This window comes from Myxine glutinosa, chromosome 1 (genome assembly GCF_964187855.1).
Source record: "Myxine glutinosa chromosome 1, kmMyxGlut1.1, whole genome shotgun sequence".
Lineage (NCBI taxonomy): Eukaryota > Metazoa > Chordata > Myxini > Myxiniformes > Myxinidae > Myxine > Myxine glutinosa.
The window spans coordinates 369,458,901-369,477,712 of NC_136261.1; the positions used below are offsets into that span (position 1 = coordinate 369,458,901).

General features: G+C 49.7%; 1 protein-coding gene across 1 annotated transcript in view; it reads left to right on the top strand.

Annotated features, from left to right (window-relative positions):
- LOC137414956 (E3 ubiquitin/ISG15 ligase TRIM25-like) overlaps positions 1-18,812 on the top strand; it is a 1,058,494-nt gene that overhangs the window by 910,083 nt on the left and 129,599 nt on the right. The window contains exon 8 of the mRNA XM_078770101.1: positions 17,870-18,057. Within this exon, the coding sequence (XP_078626227.1) occupies positions 17,870-18,057 (188 nt within the window). The remainder of the gene's footprint in view (positions 1-17,869; positions 18,058-18,812) is intronic.

Sequence of the window (18,812 nt, forward strand, 5' to 3'; positions counted from 1 at the left end):
GTAAAAGGCGACAAACAGGGTTGGCGTCAGGAAGGGCATCCGGCCGTAAAACATTGCTTCAAAAAGGGGACCAAAAAACAACAACAACCACGGTGCCCGAAAAAGGCCAACCCCCGCTTTGTGGGGAAAAATGGCCTCTAAAGGTGGTTATATATTCTATTTCAACCACAAGTTGTTCTTTTTTGGGTTTTTTTGGATACAGAATCGAGGCTCGTGAAAGAGCTAACATTTATCACACAAACAAATCAAGCAGACAAACAAAATATATAAAAAGAGGGAGCGGCAGACAAGATGGGGAGAGAAGGGGAAGCACACAAACACAACATTTGAGAGCAGGGACATTGGGAGATGTGTGGGAGGGAGATGGCTTTGGGGGAGGAGGCGTGGGTAGGGGGTGGGGGAGGGGGGGGGGTGCGAGAAGTATAAAACACAAGGACAACAAGGACTTCCAGGAAAGAAGTTGTTATTTCAAAAAAGTGGATTTGGGTTGAAATTAGCAGGGGTAGAAAAGATCAAGGTTTTGGATGGGGGAAGATAAGAGATGGTGGTGAACAGCTGTTTTAAAGACCTGGAGGGAGGAGTGGGATTGAAGAGAGTGATGGATTTTGTTCCAGAGGTGGGAGAAAAGAGGAATGAAGGAATGAAGGAGTGAAGGTAAGCAGAGAGTCTTGATTTTGGCAGTTTAACCATAAGAGGATTGCAGGTAGATCTTGTGCGACCTGCAGGAATATTTGGGGGACAGCCCAGAGAGAGCTGGGGGAGCAAGGCCTGAGAGGAGTCGGTAGAAGACGGAAAGACCACCAACCTGCCTGCGGTGAATGAGTGAAATACCCTCGGAGTTAGCCTCATCGTGGGAGATTCCAATGATTCTGAACGCTTTGCTTTCAACAGCATGTAGACGAGCTTGCCGTGAGGCAGGAGCACCAGCCCAGAGGGGAGAGCAGTATTCCATTGAGCTGCGGATGAAAGCCTTGTATATGGTGAGGAGCTCAGGTGTGCCAAGGAAGGACTTCGCACGACGGAGGATGCCGAGTCGGCAACTGGCTTTGGAGCCCAGATTTGAAATGTGGTTTTCCCAGGAAAGATCATGGCAGATAGTGAGACCCAAAAGCTTGAGTGACAGAACTTATTGGAGAGGATTATTCAGAAAGTGGATGGGAGGGTTGTCCAGTCGGTCCTTTCGGAGAGACATCGTAGGAGTGTGATATTTGTCAGGATTGAAAGACATGTTCCACTTGTTTGCCCAGTCTGTGATTTTGTCCAGGTCTGCAGAGAGTGAGGAGGCTGCAGACTGCCGATCTGAGGGATGAGGAATGGAGCAGAGAGTGGAGTCGTCAGCAAAGACATAGAGAGGATTTTCAAGAGATTCAGAGAGATCATTGATGAAGACCAGAAATAGCACAGGGCCCAGAACACTGCCTTGGGGAACTCCAGCCTGAACAGGAAGAGGAGATGAGAGAAACCCATTTAGGGCCACACATTGACTATGACCAGAGAGGAAGTCCACAAGCCATGCGTGGAGATTTCCATGGATACCAAAGGAGGAGAGTTTGGTGAGCAGAGCGGGGTGCCAGACCGTATCGAAGGCACGTGATATGTCAAGGGAGACAGCTCTAATTTCCTGTTTGGCATTGAGGACCTCCGTCCATTGTTGAGAAAGCAGAGGCAGCATGTCCAAAGTAGAGTGACCTGGTCTGAAACCAAATTGATGATCAGAGATCAAGCCATTGGAGAAGAGGAAAGATTTCATATCCGAAGCAATGATGGATTCCATTACTTTGCTGATAATTGGGAGAAGGCTGATTCGTCTGTAGTTGCTAGGATCTGTTTTTGGACATTTTTTGTGTAAAGCAGAGATGTTGGCTGATTTCCAAGCAGATGGCAGATGACCTTGAGCAAAGGAGAGGGTGAAGAGAACAGAGAGAGGGAGTGAAAGAGCGGAAGAACAGGATTTTAGGACCCGTGGGCTGATGCCGTCAGGTCCAGTTGTAGAATCAGAATCAGAGTCGAGGGTTGACAGAAACTTTTCCACCTTGTCAGGAGGAAAGGACACAAAGTCCAGGAGCAGCTGGGTACGACTGGGTACGGTGGGTACAGAGAGGGATGGGTTTGAGACACAAGATTTAGAGGCAAACGCAGAGTTGAGGCATTCAGCTTTTTCACATGCGGAGTCAGCTGTGTAGCCGTTTGAGGTAAGGGAGGGGATGGAGGGGGAACAGACACCAGAAACAGATTTGACCAGACGCCACCAGGATTTGGAAGAGGGGGACAGATAAGAGAGTTCGGTGTTGAGAATGGAGAGATATTGTTTCCTGGCTCTCCAGAGGGTGGACACACACTTGTTTCGGGCTTTGTGAAAGGAAATGAGATTTCCTTCCGTTGGATTTGCTTTCCAGGTGACAAAGGCAAGTTGTTTCTCGGCAACAGCCTCACCACAAGATTCCATGTGCCATGGACGGGAGGAAGGGTATGACAACTGAAGATGAGATGGGATAAATCTGTGCATGAGAGAGAGCAATTTACTTTGGAAGAATTCCCAGGATGAGTTGATGTCAGAGGCGGTAGAGATGGGAGACCAGTCCAGATGATTGATGGCTGCTTGAAGACCGTGCCAGTTGGCCTGAGTGAAATGCCAGACTCGTCGACGCTGAGGAGGCTCTCTGAGAATGGTCAGAGAGATGTCCACTTTAACAAGCACATGATCAGATGAGCCGATTGGAGCAGAAGAAGAGCAGCAGACATTCCAAGGGAAGTTCGTCATAACCAAGTCCAGAAGAGAAGATGCTCCCTTGACTGAGATCCAGGTCAGGAAATTGACAGATTGTGTCATTCCCAGTGAGTCGCAGAAGTCGTTTGCTGAGGAGCCATGTCTGGTGAGAGAGGTACCCACACCCAGCCAACTGGGACGGTGACAATTGAAATCGCCACATATGAGGAAGAGAGAGTTGGGATGAGTAGATCGAAGTTGGTCCATATTATCAGACAGCGAGATGTAGATGGAGTCATCACTGTTTGGTGGACGGTACAACACACATATGAACAAAAGGTGGGAGCGAACGGGAAGCTGTAGCCAGAGGTATTCCTGGGGGTGAGGTGGAGAGAGGGCAGTGCAGGGCGAGTGAGGAAGAGAGTTTTTGATAAAGATGGCAACCCCACCTCCAGGACGAGGCTCAGGTCTATCATACCGGAGGAGGGAATAACACGGGAGAGATACTAAGGAATCAGAGACATCATGAAGGAGGAAAGTTTCTGTTAAGCAGATCATGTCTGGTTTGTCAGAAGCAACCTGTATGGAGAGATCAGTCAAGTTTGAGCGAAGGCCCTGGATGTTTGAGGTCCATACCTTTAATGAAGAGGAAAAGAGGCATCGGATACAGAACAGAGGGGGGGAGGGGTAGGGTAAGATGTGGACGAGGAGGAGGAGGAGGTAGGGAGAGCTGTTTAAGGTGTGTCAGAGATTTCAGAATAGCTTGCAGAAAGGGAAGGATGGGGTGGACAAAAGGTTTGATGGTGATTGGGTGAGGGACAGTGAGGTGTTATTTGAGGAGGGGGAAGAGCGAGGCAGAATGTTGGGGGAGATGAAGGTGAGAGTTGGAAGGGGGAAGAAGTGGGGAGGATGCTTTGAGGAAGAGGGGTGAGAGGGGAAATGGAGAATAAATGAGGGTGGGGAGATTTGAAGGGGAGGGGGGAGTTTATGAGGGGAGGGGTTAGGGGAGAGTTTAGGAGGGAAGGAACAAGGGGGGGGGGGGATTTGAAAGGGATGAGAGATGGGGGAGATTTGGAGGGGAGCGGTGAGTGGGGAGTCTAGAAGGGGAGGAGTGAGGGAGAGTCTAGGAGGGGACGGGTGTGGGGGGAGTTTAGGAGGGAAGGGGCAAGGGGGAGATTTGAAAGGGATGGGTGATGGGAAGGATTTGGAGGGGAGGGGCATGGGGGAAGATTTGAAAGGGATGGGTGATGGGGAAGATTTGGAGGGGAAGGTGAAGATTTGAAAGAGATGGGTGATGGGGAAGATTTGGAGGGGAGGGGCAAGGGGGGAGATTTGGAGGGGAGGGTTGATGGGGAGGTTTTGGAGGGGAGGTGTGATGGGGAAGATTTGGAGGGGAGGGGTGAGATTGGATTTTAGAAAGTGCACGATTAATGGGAAACGAACATTTATTGCAAAATGAGTTTCTTGTGACCTTCGAGTCAAAAATATGTTTAAGGACGCTGGAGGGGGGGGGGGGGGGGGTGGAGTGCAGCTGAGTTTAGGGAATGTATGAAAGAGGCACTGTAATAGATGGAATTTTTTTTTGGAATGAATAGATTTGGTGAGCAAGTTGATAGCATCCTTTTAAAGAAGAAGAAGAAAAAGGTGTTATAATATACGACAGAATGCAGTACTTCAGGGGAAAGTTTAAACATTTTTAAATTGAGCAGTGAAAACTATCTGGGGAAATGGGGGAGAAACACGTGGTCGAAGAACGAACGAACGAATAAACGAATAAGAACAGAGAAGGAAATATATGTATATTTTTTTGAGTTGAGATTTTAAACAAGGAAGTTTGTGGTGGAAAGACTGGGAAAACTGAGAGAACGAAAGTAATTGGAGCACAATCGAAGGACCGCTGAGAGAGGTTTATCGATATCTTCTATATTTGAGGCTTTTATAATATCATTTTACAAACCTTTTTCTCCTCCAATGACCCCCTGACCTTCCTGAAGTTTTTTTTCCTTTTCATACCAAGGCTCGAGTCGGTGTCACATTTTCAATCTCTGAAGATGGCACAACCCACAGTGTTGGACTTCTCCAAAGAGGAGAAGAATCTGGGCTCATTCATTGAACTCCATGAGAACTTTCTGAAGAATATAATGAGTGAGTGACAAAAATGTGCTATTTTGTGAGGAGAATAATTCTTTGGGGAACATGAGATGCGAGAGAACCAGGAAGGATAATAGAAAAGTGAAAAGTACATAAATGACAAAGATCATTGTCTTCCTCTCATACACAACTTTCAAAAGGACATAATCTGTTTTGGCACCTTAGCGGTGTTTGGGGCACCTTAAAGGATACCGTACAGTACCTTCAGAAAGTATTCACACCCCTTGACTTTTTCACATTTTGTTGTGTTACGGCCTGAATTTAAAATGGATAAAATGTAGATTTTTTTGGTCACTGATCTACACATAATACCTCCATAATGTGGAATTAATTTTTTTGTGAATTTCCTTTCACAAAATAATTAAAAATGAAAAGCTGAAATGTCTTGAGTCGACAAGTATTCAATACTTTTCCTATGACACTCCAAATTGAGGTGAGGTGCATCCAATTTCCTTTGATCATCCTTAAGATGGATGTTCAACTTAATTGGAATCCACTATGGCCAATTCAATCAATCAATCAAAATGGTTTTGTCGAAAGCATGTCTGGCAGCGAATGGCTGAATTGCACATGCATACATATTCATAATTTTCAATCAAAGATTGCTTCCAAGATAAAAGTTTATAAAATACAATTAGTGCATTGACAAAAAAATGTTAAATTAAAAAACAAACATTGTACGTTTCAAACAGAGCTAATGGAGCTCAATTGATTGGAAATGATATGAGAAAGAAACACACTTTTCTTTACAAGGTCCCACAGTTGACAGTGCATGTCAGAGAAGAAACTACCATAAAGTCCAAGGAACTGTCCGTATAACTCTGAGATAGAATTGTGAGGAGGCGTAGATCTGAGGAAGCGTATCAAGCAATTTCGAGAATGTTGAAAGTTCCGTCCGACCAAACTGAGCAACCGGGCAAGAAGCACCTTGGTCAAGGAAGGTGAACAATAACCCAATGACCACTGTGACAGAACGAGAGTTCCTTGGCTGAGATGGGAGAACCTTCTGGAAGGACAAGAGTCTGCAGCACTTCACAAATCTAGGCTTTATGGCTGGATTTGTGAAGCCAGACAAAGCCACTCCTGAGAAAAAGGCACATGACAGCATGCCTGGAATTAGCAAAAAGATACGAGAAAGACTCTGCGAGTGAGGCAAAATATTCTGTGGTCTGATGAGATGACAATTGAACTCTTTGGCCTGAATGCAAATTGCTATTTCTGGCGGAAACAGAGCACGGCTCATCACCCATCTAACACAATCCCCACTGTGAAACACGGTGGTGGCAGCATCATGCTGTGGGGATGCTTTTCAGTGGTGGGGACTGGGAGACTTGTAAGGACAGAGGGAACATTGAATGGAGCCAAGTACAGGCAAATCCTTGATTAGAACCTGCTTCATAGAGGAAAAGACCAAACGAGATTTTGGAGCTGTGAGGGCTGGTATAAATACATTTTCTTTGTTTCCTTTTTCCTGTTTCCAGGGGGACGGGGCAAGATCAATTATACTTGATTTTTGCATTTATTGCTTGAAGGTAAGGCGTGTGTGTGTTTGTGTGTGTGTGTGTGTGTGTTTGTGTGTATCCACAGCTCACTTGTATTAACAGGAAATTAACGGAACTAAACACCTCTCGGTCTCATCCACAGATATTTCTCGTATTTCCTATTTTTCCAGGAGTCTGATTTTTACGCAGGAGCAAAACAATTATGGTTAATCATCTATAATTTGCCACTCGTTTAAATGCTGAAAATCATGTTTAAAAAGACTGTTTGAGTTACACACTTCTCCCGAGCAGCGGCAGGTTAAAAGTGCCCTGATGAGCAGAAAGAAGTCCCTGAAAATTCACACACAGCACATGCGGGAAAGGCCTCGTTAGCATTCACACATTGTTCAAATCTGTTCATGTTTATAAATTGTTCCTTAAAGCAAAAAATATTTGCTGTATAAATAAACAGCAGTGTATCCACATTGATTGTGATGTTGCTTTATCTTTCCTTCTTTCAACAGAGCCAGTGGAGCTCCAAATGTCTGAGCTGGACCAGAGCAACTTGAGAAGTCTTTGTAAGTGAAATGAAGGGAAATGGGACATGGAGGGTGAAGGGATTGAAAAGAATGATATTTAACGAGGAAATTCATTGTCCTTCTTTGGTTTTTCTCTTTTTCCATGATCTTTCAAAATTCCCACTTTCTTGACTTTAATTCGTTCCCTTTCCTTTGATTTTGCTTCCCTTTTTTATTCATTCTGATACACGTTTCTTTTCTCTCTTACTTGGATTATATGTTCAACATAGTTCTCGCTTTCTTGTATTTTGAAAGTTCACTTTTGAAAATTTTTCCACAAAATCATCAAGGACAAAATATAAAGAAATTTCAAACAGATAATGCATCACCAAAACTAATTTCAAACAAAGAATGCATTTTCATCTGATCATGTGCTTGTGAAGATCAACATCTCTTTGGCCATTCGCAGTAAACAGGCAATCCTTACATCACTGCCTCATTTACACTTAATCAATTATTGCTTCAAGCTTCGACAAACACTCCACTGGTTACAACATTACTTGATTACTCTTGTAGTCTAGCCACATACGGAGACTCTACAAATTAGCAGCCTGAATACAGTACATGATCATCAACAGTACATGATTTCAGTACATGATCAGTTCTCAGTACATGATCATCAACTTTTTGCAAACTGCAAGGACATCTATAATAACAACATTATATAATTATCTACATTTGTGATTGGTCACTCGAAGTTGATGAAAAAGAAAAGTAGGAAAGACAACTGAAGTTGCAAGAAGTCCCTGAAATTACATCGGAGCTTACCGCAGTGCATTCAGAAAGTATTCAGACCCCTTCACTCTTTTCACATTTTGTTATGTTGCAGCCTTATGCTGAAATTATTTAAATTCATTTTTTCCCTCATCAATCTACACTCAATACCCCATAATGACAAAGAGAAAACAGGATTTTAGAAAGTTTTGCAAATTTATTAAAAAGAAAAAACTGAAATATCACATTGATATAAGTATTCATACCCTTTGCTATGACACTTGAAATTTAGCTCAGGTGCCTCCCATTTCTCTTGATCATCTTTGAGATGTTTCCACACCTTGATTGGAGTCCACCTGTGGTAAATTCAATTGATTGGACATGATTTGGAAAGGCGCACACCTGTCTATATAAGGTCTCACAGCTGACAATGCATATGAGAGCAAAACCCAAGCCATGAGGTCAGAGGAACTGCCTGGATTGTGTTGAGGCACAGATCTGGGGAAGCCTACAAAAAAATTTCTGCTGCATTGAAGGTTCCCAAGAGCACAGTAGTCAGGGCCCTTAGGGATATTTTGGTTCAAATTCTTCCAAAAGCATCAAATTTGGCGCAGATGTTGCCCATGCCATACTCTTTCGATTTTTGACGGGCGCCAAGGGCGGTATGATCCGGTGACCATACCGGTCCATCCCGCCATGTCACCTGACCTATGACGTCATAATTAGGATATGCATCCAATCACATGGCGTACTATAAGTGGTCAAAGTTCAAAATGAATCGATCGAAAAATGAAGGCAGGGATCCATTTTTAAGGTTTTCATAAAATCCAATATGGCCGCCAGGTCACATGACCTACGACGTCATATTTATGACATGTATGCAATCATGTATACATGAACCCGGATCATGATCGCACAAAAATTAAACACAAGGATATGGCATACAGTTCATAAAACATCAAAATCCGTACCTTTGTAATTAGACTGATGAACTGCATATGCCTGAAAATTAGGAAATAGACATGTAAATATTTCCTCTAATTGTCAAAAATAAGGTCAGAGTTCGATTACCCAACCCAGAAACATAAAATGGTGAACCTCGCGTAAATCTTGACAAAAAACTCAAAAACCGACATGTTTGACTCAAAAATGACCTTTAAGATGACCTTGAGGGTTGACCTTGAAATAGAATCATCAAAATAACATCATAATTGGATTCCTCGACCTCGAAAACCCCTGAAAAGTGGTATCATACATGATTCCAACCCTTTTAGTTATTTAACTGATTTTCTTCTAATCCGGGTGGCGGCCATTTAGTATTTCGCCAATATGGGCCCCCCGGGGGGGGGGGGGCGCCCGTCTTGGCGCCCATCAAAAATCGAAAGAGTATGGCATGGGCAACATCTGGGCCAAATTTGGTGCTTTTAGAAGAATTTGAACCAAACGGCCCCAAAATATCCCGAAGTAACACTGAAATGTAACACTGAAAAACAAGGCATTTCTGAGGCAGGATATTTCTGCTAATATTATTTGATTCCACATTATCACGCATAACGCCGACACAGACAAATGTATCTTGCGGCCCCGCCTCCATCAAACTGAACGACCGTCATAGCCACGCCTACCCCGGTCCTATTCTTTTGCCAAGGAATGTAGTTTTACGTAGTTTTCGTGGAATCATTTCAAGCTATTAGAATTATAATACCAAAGGATATTACAGGAAGTAAAACTCAGTCGGATGGTGGCCGAACGAATCATTGCCATTGATAGAGGCAGCTCGGAAATATGCCGTCTGAAGAATATTATTATGAACGACAAGATGTGGGTGGTTCGTGTGCAGCCACGTGGCTACTGGTTGCATCATTCAAGATGAATTTGACTGATCTATTTTTTCCTTGCTTTTTTTGCCTTGGCCATGGTCTGGAGAAACTCAAAAGTGATCCCTGCCTTGATAATCAGCTGAACAGACCAGGTAGGCTCTCATATGTAGCCGAAGCGACTTTTTAAAGAAGATACTCAAACTTTAGTTTTCCAGGTCGCAGATGGGACCGACATTTTTTTCCGCGCCATCCCGACATAGAAAGTACCAGCGTACTCTCTGATCTATACATGAGTAAAAAGCTCGTCAAAAATGATGGGTAGGAACAATTTATTCAATGGTGCAGCCTCGTGAGCATGCCAAAGTCTGAAGCCTCGGCCTCGTGTCAGGTGTACTCGTAACTTTTTTATTTATTAGACATCTTATGGATGTAAATGAAAACTCGTTTTACTCTGCACACATTGCATGTCATGTGCAGCAAATTTCACCTCCCTGCCCCTTGTATTTATTGTTATAAAAAATTAAAAAAACGCTGATGTGCACCACCCTTGAGGCTTGTTTTGCAAGCCACCGTCTACACCTCCAATCGAAGAGACATAATTACAATTTCATGGAAAATGGTTTTCATGTTTTTTTTGTCCTCAAAAATAGACTGTAGTGAACACATTCGTTTTAAAAGATTGGCCTTTAAAACCTACCCTTGTGAAGGGGGATAGACATCTGAACAAACACACAAACTGACTGTGGTTTATATGGTAGATATAGATGTCTGTACTATTTTGAGATATGAAAATTATAAAATCACAAAAATCCCCCTCCCTTTCCCCCACCCACTCCTCCCTCCCCCTCCCCCTCCTCCCTCCCCCCTCCCCCTCCTCCCTCCCCCCTCCCCCTCCCCCTCCCCCCTCCCTCCTCCCCCCTTCCCCCCTCCCCCCTCCCTCCTCCCCCCTTCCCCCCTCCCCCCTCCCTCCTCCCCCCCCTTCCCCTCCCCCTCCCCCTTCCCCTCTCCCCCCTTTCCCTCCCCCTCTCCCCCCTCTCCTCCCCTCCTCTCCCCCTCTCCTCCCCTCCTCTCCCCCCTCTTCTCCCCTCCCCCCTCTCCTCCCCTCCTCTCCCCCCTCTTCTCCCCCCTCTTCTCCCTCCTCCCCTTCACCCTCCCCCCTCCCCCCTCCCCCTCCCCTTCCCCCTTCCCCCTTCCCCCTCCACCTCCCCCTCCACCCTCCCCCTCCCCCCTCCTCTTCCCCCTCCCCCTCCCCCTTCCCCTCCCCCTCCCCCTTCCCCTCCCCTCCCCCCCTCTTCTCCCCTCCCCCCTCTTCTCCCCTCCCCCCCTCTTCTCCCCTCCCCCCCCTCTTCTCCCCTCCCCCCCCTCTTCTCCCCTCCCCCCCCTCTTCTCCCCTCCCCCCCTCTCCTCCCCTCCCCCCGTTCCCCTTCCCCCTCCTCCCTCCCCTCCCCCGCCCGGCAATGCCGGGTACTTCTGCTCGTAAGCTTTTAACCTTTGACTTGCCTTATCAGATGGTTAACTTTCATTCAGATCGGTGTGGAATGACGGATAACAGACAGACAAACAAACTAAAACATAATCGGTAAACAAATATCCAGTACAGCACTGTACTAGTGAATCTTTGATTTTGTAAATAGCAAACACTTCTCGAATTGCATATAGTACTCGCATAATAATGATAAACGGGACATTCTCACCATGAATACGGAACAAAATCATTTCATTCTTTCCAGAAAGAAAGTTTTTTTCATCCTTCGTGTTTTCTAAGCATTCGTTCGTTTCTAGTTCCGAATCATTTGTTCCTCGTTTTCCCACCTGTGAAACCAACTTCCACACTCTCTTCAATGTCATTCTTCCCTCCAGGTATTTATGACAGCTGTTCACCACCATCTCAATCCAAAATCGATCGTCCCCAATCCAAAACCATGATCTTTCCTATTGTAGCGGTTACCGGAAGCATGACACAATTACCGTGCACCGGCCGATGATGCAACCGGCGAGCGGTCATGTGTCCGGACTCGCCCGGGTGTGTCCAGACTTGCCTTTCTCGGGCGAACACTTGCCTTGCATACCACGCCCCGTCTAGAGGCGTGACATACCTATTTTGCATACCACGCCCCGCCTGAGAGGCGTGGATTTTGTGTGTTCGGTTTGCGATATAAATTGCCGCCCGTTCGAGGGGCGGATTCAGTGTGCTTTTGAGTTCTTTGGTTTTGAGCTAAATAAATAGGTCGGTGAAACTTCGTTCCTGTGTCGTCCATTTTGTCTGGCTTTATCATGCAAGCACAGCTACCACAATTGGTGACCCCTTTCTACGAACACGGCGATGGAGTCGGCTGTAGCTTTGAAGCTCCCGGGCTTTTGGGAGTCGCACGCGGCCATTTGGTTTGCTCAAGCGGATTCTCAATTCGCCCTGCGGAACATTACGGAGGACTCGACGCGCTACCACCATGTGGTCTCCGCGCTCAACGCCTCCACCGCGGCCCGGGTCCTGAGCTTCCTGCAGCACCCGCCGGACGCCGACAAATACGGTGCGCTCAAAGGCCTACTCCTCGGTGCGTTTGGACTCACGGAGACCGAACGCGCACGACAACTACTACACCTCCCGGAGCTGGGCGAGGCCCGTCCATCCGAAAGCATGGACCACATGCTTGCTCTTCTCGATGACCACAGCCCGGACTTCCTCTTCCGCGAGCTGTTCCTCCAGTGGCTACCCGGGCAGGTACGGTTAGCTTTGGCTAATTCGCCCATCACTGACCCTCGCGCCCTGGCCAAGGAGGCCGATAAATTTTTCTCGGCCAGGCGACATGTCGGAGCGGCCGCCTGGGACCCTGGGCCGACCGAGGCAACGCCCGTGCCACGACCGGCCGAGTGCGCGCCACTGACGGCCGCCGCGACGCCCCGCCGACCGAACCCGACGCGACCGCCGGAGCCTCCACCAGAGCGGACCATGTGCTATTACCACGCCAGGTTCGGGCAGAAGGCCAGAACGTGCCGCCCACCGTGCACTTTCGGTGGGTCAGGAAACGACCAGGCCGGCGCTCGCTGCCTGCCATGAGCGTCGGCCATTCAGGCAGCCTTCTGTTTATTATGGACACAGTGTCCGGGTGGCGTTTTTTGTGCGACACCGGCGCTCAGCTGAGCGTGATACCCGCCTCGGTGCAGGACAAACAGGCTGCGCTGTGCGGCCCCGCCCTGGTCGCCGCAAACGGTTCCTCCATCCGCACCTTCGGTTCGCGCAGCGTCGCACTCTGCTTCGGGGGCCAGCGCTTCAGGTGGGACTTCATCACGGTGAACGTGCCCATGGCCTTGCTGGGTGCAGATTTTCTTTGCGCGCATAGGCTTTTGGTCGACGTCAAACGGCGCCGGCTCAACGCGGAGACCTTCAGCTCGCTCGCTTGCTCATTGAGCGGCTCCGCTCCGACCAAGATAGCCTGCGTGCTCCCGGCCGTGGACGAGTTCACCCGCCTACTCGCCGAGTTTCCCGCCCTCACGCAGCCGACGTTTTCGGCCGTCGCCGTCAAGCACGGCGTCGAACACCACATCCCGACCACAGGTCCACCGGTCTACGCCGGGGCTCGTCGCCTCGACCCGGCCAAACTTGCCGTGGTGAAGGCGGAATTCAACGCGCTGGAGCGATTGGGCATTGTGCGACGCTCGAATAGCGCATGGGCCTCGTCCCTGCACATCGTGCCCAAACCGGGTGGTGGATGGCGACCATGCGGCGATTACCGCCGCCTCAATGACGCCACCACCCCCGACCGGTACCCGATACCACACATACAGGACATTTCCGCCCGTTTGGCGGGGCGGGTGATCTTCTCCAAGGTCGACCTTATTCGGGGCTACCCCCAGGTACCTGTCCGGCCGGCCGACGTTCCGAAGACGGCTGTAATTACACCTTTAAGCCTCTTCGAGTTCCTTCGCATGCCGTTCGGCCTTAAGAATGCGGCCCAGGCCTTCCAGCGGCTGATGGACAGTGTGCTGCGCGGTCTCACCTTTCTGTTCGTCAACCTGGATGACATTCTCATCGCCAGCACTTCCCGGGCGGAGCACCTCGTCCACCTGCGCACACTTTTCGAGCGCCTCGGCCAACACGGCCTCATCATCAACCCGGCGAAATGCCAGTTTGGCGTAACGGCCGTCGACTTCCTGGGGCACCGCATCACGAAGCGAGGGGCCGTCCCGCTGCCTACCAAGGTGGAGGCAGTCACAAGTTTCCCACGCCCCCGCTCCATCAAGGCCCTACAGGAATTTTTGGGGATGGTAAATTTCTACCACCGGTTCGTGCCTCGCGCCGCCCAACTCATGCGCCCCCTGTACGACGCCCTCCGGGGCAAGCCGGCCAAGCACGACGTCGCCTGGACCACAGAGATGGACACGGCATTCACGGGCGCTAAGCTGGCCCTCGCCAACGCGACCATGCTGGCGCACCCATCGCCCTCACCACAGACGCTTCCGACTACGCGGTGGGCGCCGTGCATGAGCAGTGGGTGAACGGGGCTTGGCAACCGCTGGCCTTCTTCAGCCGGCAGCTGCGCCCTAACGAGCGCAAGTATAGGGCTTTTGACAGCGAGCTCCTCGGCCTTTACCTGGCTGTTCGCCATTTCCGCCATCTTTTGGAGGGCCGCCCGTTCACGGCGTTTGTGGATCACAAACCCCTGGTCTTCGCTATGGCCAAGGTTACGGAGCCGTGGTCGGCCCGCCAGCAGCGCCACCTCTCCACCGTGTCCGAATTTACGACGGACATCCGGCACGTCGCAGGCAAGGACAACGCTGTGGCTGATTGCCTCTCCCGGTCCGGCGCGAACGCCGTCCACCTGGGTGTGGACTTCGCCCGCATTGCGGCCGACCGGACCGCCGACCCCACGGTGCAAGCCCTCCGGACAGCGGACACAGGCCTGCGGTTGGCCGATGTCCCCTTCGAGGGCACAGGCACGGTTCTCATGTGCGACGTTTCCCTGGGCCAACTTCCACCGGATGGCAGCGGCACATTTTTGTGGCCCTCCACGGCCTTTCCCACCCGGGCCGGAAAGCATCACAGGAGCTCGTGGCAGCAAAGTTCGTCTGGCACGGGCTCCATAAGGACGTCCGCGACTGGGCCAATGCCTGTGTCGCCTGCCAGCGTGCGAAGGTCCACTGGCACACCCAGGCCCCGTTGGCACCATTCGACGTCCCCGCGCGGTGCTTCGACCACGTCAATGTGGACCTGGTGGGACCCCTTCCCTCCTCGCGGGGCTTCACCCACCTCCTCACGATGGTGGACAGGACCACCAGGTGGCCGGAGGCCGTCCCGCTGGCATCAACAACATCCGTCGACGTGGTGCAGGCCTTCATTGGCACTTGGATTGCCTGTTTCGGCGCGCCCTCGGACATCTCCTCCGACAGAGGCCCGCAATTCGCCTCCGATCTTTGGGGCACGGTCGCCCAGGCTTTGGGGGTCAAGCTTCACTGCACCACGGCCTACCACCCCCAAGCCAACGGCTTGTGTGAGCGGTTCCACCGCTTCATGGAGGCCGTTCTCAGAGCCAGCCTCCAGGACGACGGTTGGGCCGACAGGCTCCCGTGGGTCCTATTGGGCCTCCGAATGGCCCCTAAAGAGAACCTCCAGGCTTCCACTGCCGAGCTGGTCTACGGCCAGCCACTGCGCGTGCCGGGCGAATTCATCCCTGACGCCACCGGCCCCTGGTCCGCGGCTCGCCAACGCTCGGACCTCCAGGAGGCCGCCAGGAGATTTGCCCCCGTGTCCACGTCCCACCACGGCTGCCCCCAACCCCACGTCCCCCCAGCACTTCGCACTGTGGAGTACGTTTTTATCCGGCACGACGCACACCGGGGACCGCTTCGGCCGCCGTACGATGGACCTTTCCGGGTCCTGAAGAGGGACGACAAGTCATTCATCGTCGACATCGGCGGCAAGCCGGACCGCATCTCCGTGGACCGCCTCAAGCCGGCCCATTTGGATCTCGACCAACCTCCACGGTTGGCCCTTCCTCCACGACGGGGCCGTCCCCCGTCAACCAAGCCCCCCGCCCGACCATCCACTGCCACGCCACCTACCACCCGCACACGAGTCGCCAGGGGTCGTTTCGGCCGGGTCATCAGGACCCCCCTCAAACTGACTCTCCCGGTGCAGGTTAATTCTGGGGGGGGGGGCGCATGTAGCGGTTACCGGAAGCATGACACAATTACCATGCACCGGCCGATGACGCAACCGGCGAGCGGTCACGTGTCCGGACTCGCCCGGGCGTGTCCAGACTTGACTTTCTCGGGCGAACACTTGCCTTGCATACCACGCCCCGTCGAGAGGCGTGACTTACCTATTTTGCATACCATGCCCCGCCTGAGAGGCGTGGATTTTGTGTGTTCGGTTTGTGATATAAATTGCCGCCCGTTCGAGGGGCGGATTCAGTGTGCTTTTGAGTTCTTTGGTTTTGAGCTAAATAAATAGCTCGGTGAAACTTCGTTCCTGTGTCCTCCATTTTGTCTGGCTTTAACCTTGCGAGCACATCTCCCACACTATCCTCATTATCCACCCCAGTCCCTCCTCCTTCCAAATTTCCATCTTCACCTCCTTGGAGTTTCCTTCTGTATCCATCTTGTCCACACATTGTCCATGGTGAGCTCCAGATGAAATGATTAGATCACTTCAACTCATTCACAAGATGTTACTTCTGTTGTTGTTTCGTATCCAGCCTTTGGCTGCTGGTTGCATCATTTGCTGGAAGTGTGGCTGTGCCGCAGACGCAGTGCCACTGTTAACAGTAATAACTACAAGGGCACTCGGTAGAGTGCATACCCCTGGTAGAGGGCATACCCCTGGTAGATTGCATACCCCTGGGAGAGTGCATACCCCTGGGAGAGTGCATACCCCTGGGAGAGTGCATACCCCTGGGAGAGTGCATACCCCTGGGAGAGTGCATACCCCTGGTAGAGTGCATACCCCTGGTAGAGCGCATACCACTGGTAGAGCGCATACCCCTGGTAGAGCGCATACCCCTTGTAGAGCGCATACCCCTGGTAGAGCGCATACCCCTGGTAGAGCGCATACCCCTGGTAGAGCGCATACCCCTGGTAGAGCGCATACCCCTGGTAGAGCGCATACCCCTGGTAGAGCGCATACCCCTGGTAGAGCACATACCCCTGGTAGAGCGCATACCCCTGGTAGAGTGCATACACCTGGTAGAGGGCATACCAGGGTGATTCATTCCATTTTTATCCCACTGATCGAATCCGGATTTGAACCTTCACCAAAATCGAATCACCTCTTCCTTGTCACACACCCAACTTATCCACCAAGTTTCGTCCGAATCTGTCCATAACTTTTTGAGACATCGTGCTGGATATCATTGTTAGCCCGATCATTCAATGGTGAGGTTGGTGTTGGCTTCACGGTTAAGATGGCTGGCTTTAAATATTCGGGTCCTGAGTTTGAGCCCCTGCCATGATGTTGAACACCAGGTGAGCTGACGCAGCCTGTCATCCTTTTAAGGTGGGGAAAATGAGTACCTGCCGACTGGTATTATGGGGGCATTGCATCAGTGCACGTCCTGTCCCCAGAAAATGATGCAGCCAAACAGCCACAAGCTGCATCTGAACCACCACCAATCAATGGTGAAGAATCCCGAAAATAATTCTCGTATCCGGATCCGGATCTTGACCAAAATCGAATCGATTCTTTCTTATCACCTCCCCCACCGGTACACCGAATTTCGTCCGAATCCGTCCATACCTTTCTGAGATATCCTGCACACAAACAGACAGGGGAGAAAACACAACCTCGGTCCACCTTCGTTGGTTGGAGGTGACAATAAAATTCCTTTCACGCCATTTCATTGCCTGAGGAGTGCAGTACTGGCCAGGTCGCCACTCCGACGCAGGATACTCGAATGGTTTATTACTCCCAGTAAGCTGGTACTCACCTGGTCCACTTCGGAAGGATGACAGGTTGGGTCAGCCCACCTGGGCCCAGTTGCTCGAAGCTCTCCAGTGGATAAATATGTGATATCTTTCCAGAAACCGGGCCCAGGTGTTATTTTAACGGCACGACAGGTGCTCAATCTCAGGACCTTAAGATGTTAAACCCGCCACCTTGACCGTTAAGGTAACACCAGGTTGATGTTACCCCATAACCCATTCACAAGATGTTACAATTTCCATGAAACGTTATTATTTATATTTTAAAAGAAAATCGAACGAAGGCGAAAATTAAATAACCGGATGTTCGGGGGAGGGTTTTGTTATATGGGAACAAGAGGATGTTCGGGGATTCCTAACCAGGTACAGAAAGGTGAATTGTGTTTCGTAAAGAAGGTGAAATTAAAAATGTATTTAATATTTCAAATGTTATAAAAGAGATTAATGTGTTTGTGTTTCTGTCCGTTTGTCTAACAAAGTTTGTGATCCGCGTCGTGTCCACAGATGGACGGACCCCGAGTCTGGACCCAAACTCTGCAAATCCTTGGGTCAAGATCTCCCGGGATCTCAGGACGGCGACTCCAACCGAGACCCACAATCCGTACCCGGAACATCCTGATCGGTTTGATCGTTGTGTACAAGTTCTTTCCTCTGATTGTTTCTCCTCGGGTCGTCATTACTGGGAGGTCGAGGTGAGGGCGAGTAGTTGGTGGAGAATCGGAATCTGTTTGAACTCCATGCGGAGAAAAGGGAAAGGGAAAGAGTGCTGGTTGGGAGGGAATCCCGAGTCTTGGTGTTTAATGAAATATCAAAACAAATACTCAACCTGGCACAACTGTCAAGGAACCCACCTGTCCGTGCCGGGGGATCCCGAACGGTTTGGGTTCTTGTTGGATTGTGAGGAGGGAGAGTTTACGTGTTTCGGGGACTCGCGGGTTCTGCACGTGTTCAGGGGGAACTTCCTGGTCCCCGTTAAACCCGCGATTGGGGTTTATAAACATGTTGGTGACTCCGTGCGGTTTTGCTCGTTTTAATCATTTCGTTCATTCCGTTTTGTTCATTCATTCCCTTCTGATTATTTACTTTGTGATTACAACAATGTATTTACAATCTGATTGTTTCTTTGTTAATAAAGTTTATAAAATTAAATACATTTATTGTTTTTCTAATTTAGTGTTTGATGAAAATGCATTTATTTCCTTCACATTCCTCACATATTCACAACAATATCTGGGCATGACGAATGTCCAATGATTTTGGGATGAGAGTAAAAGTCATGGGACGTGGTTTTCTGAATTGTTCCAGTAAAAAAACCCCAAGAATCACATCAGACTCCATCCTCATCCTGTCAGACTACCGTCTCCACCAACAACACACAACTATTAATTATTTAGTCGAGGGTCGAATCTTCCCCTTTCTTCCTGCTGCCCAAATTCATCAAGTGCTG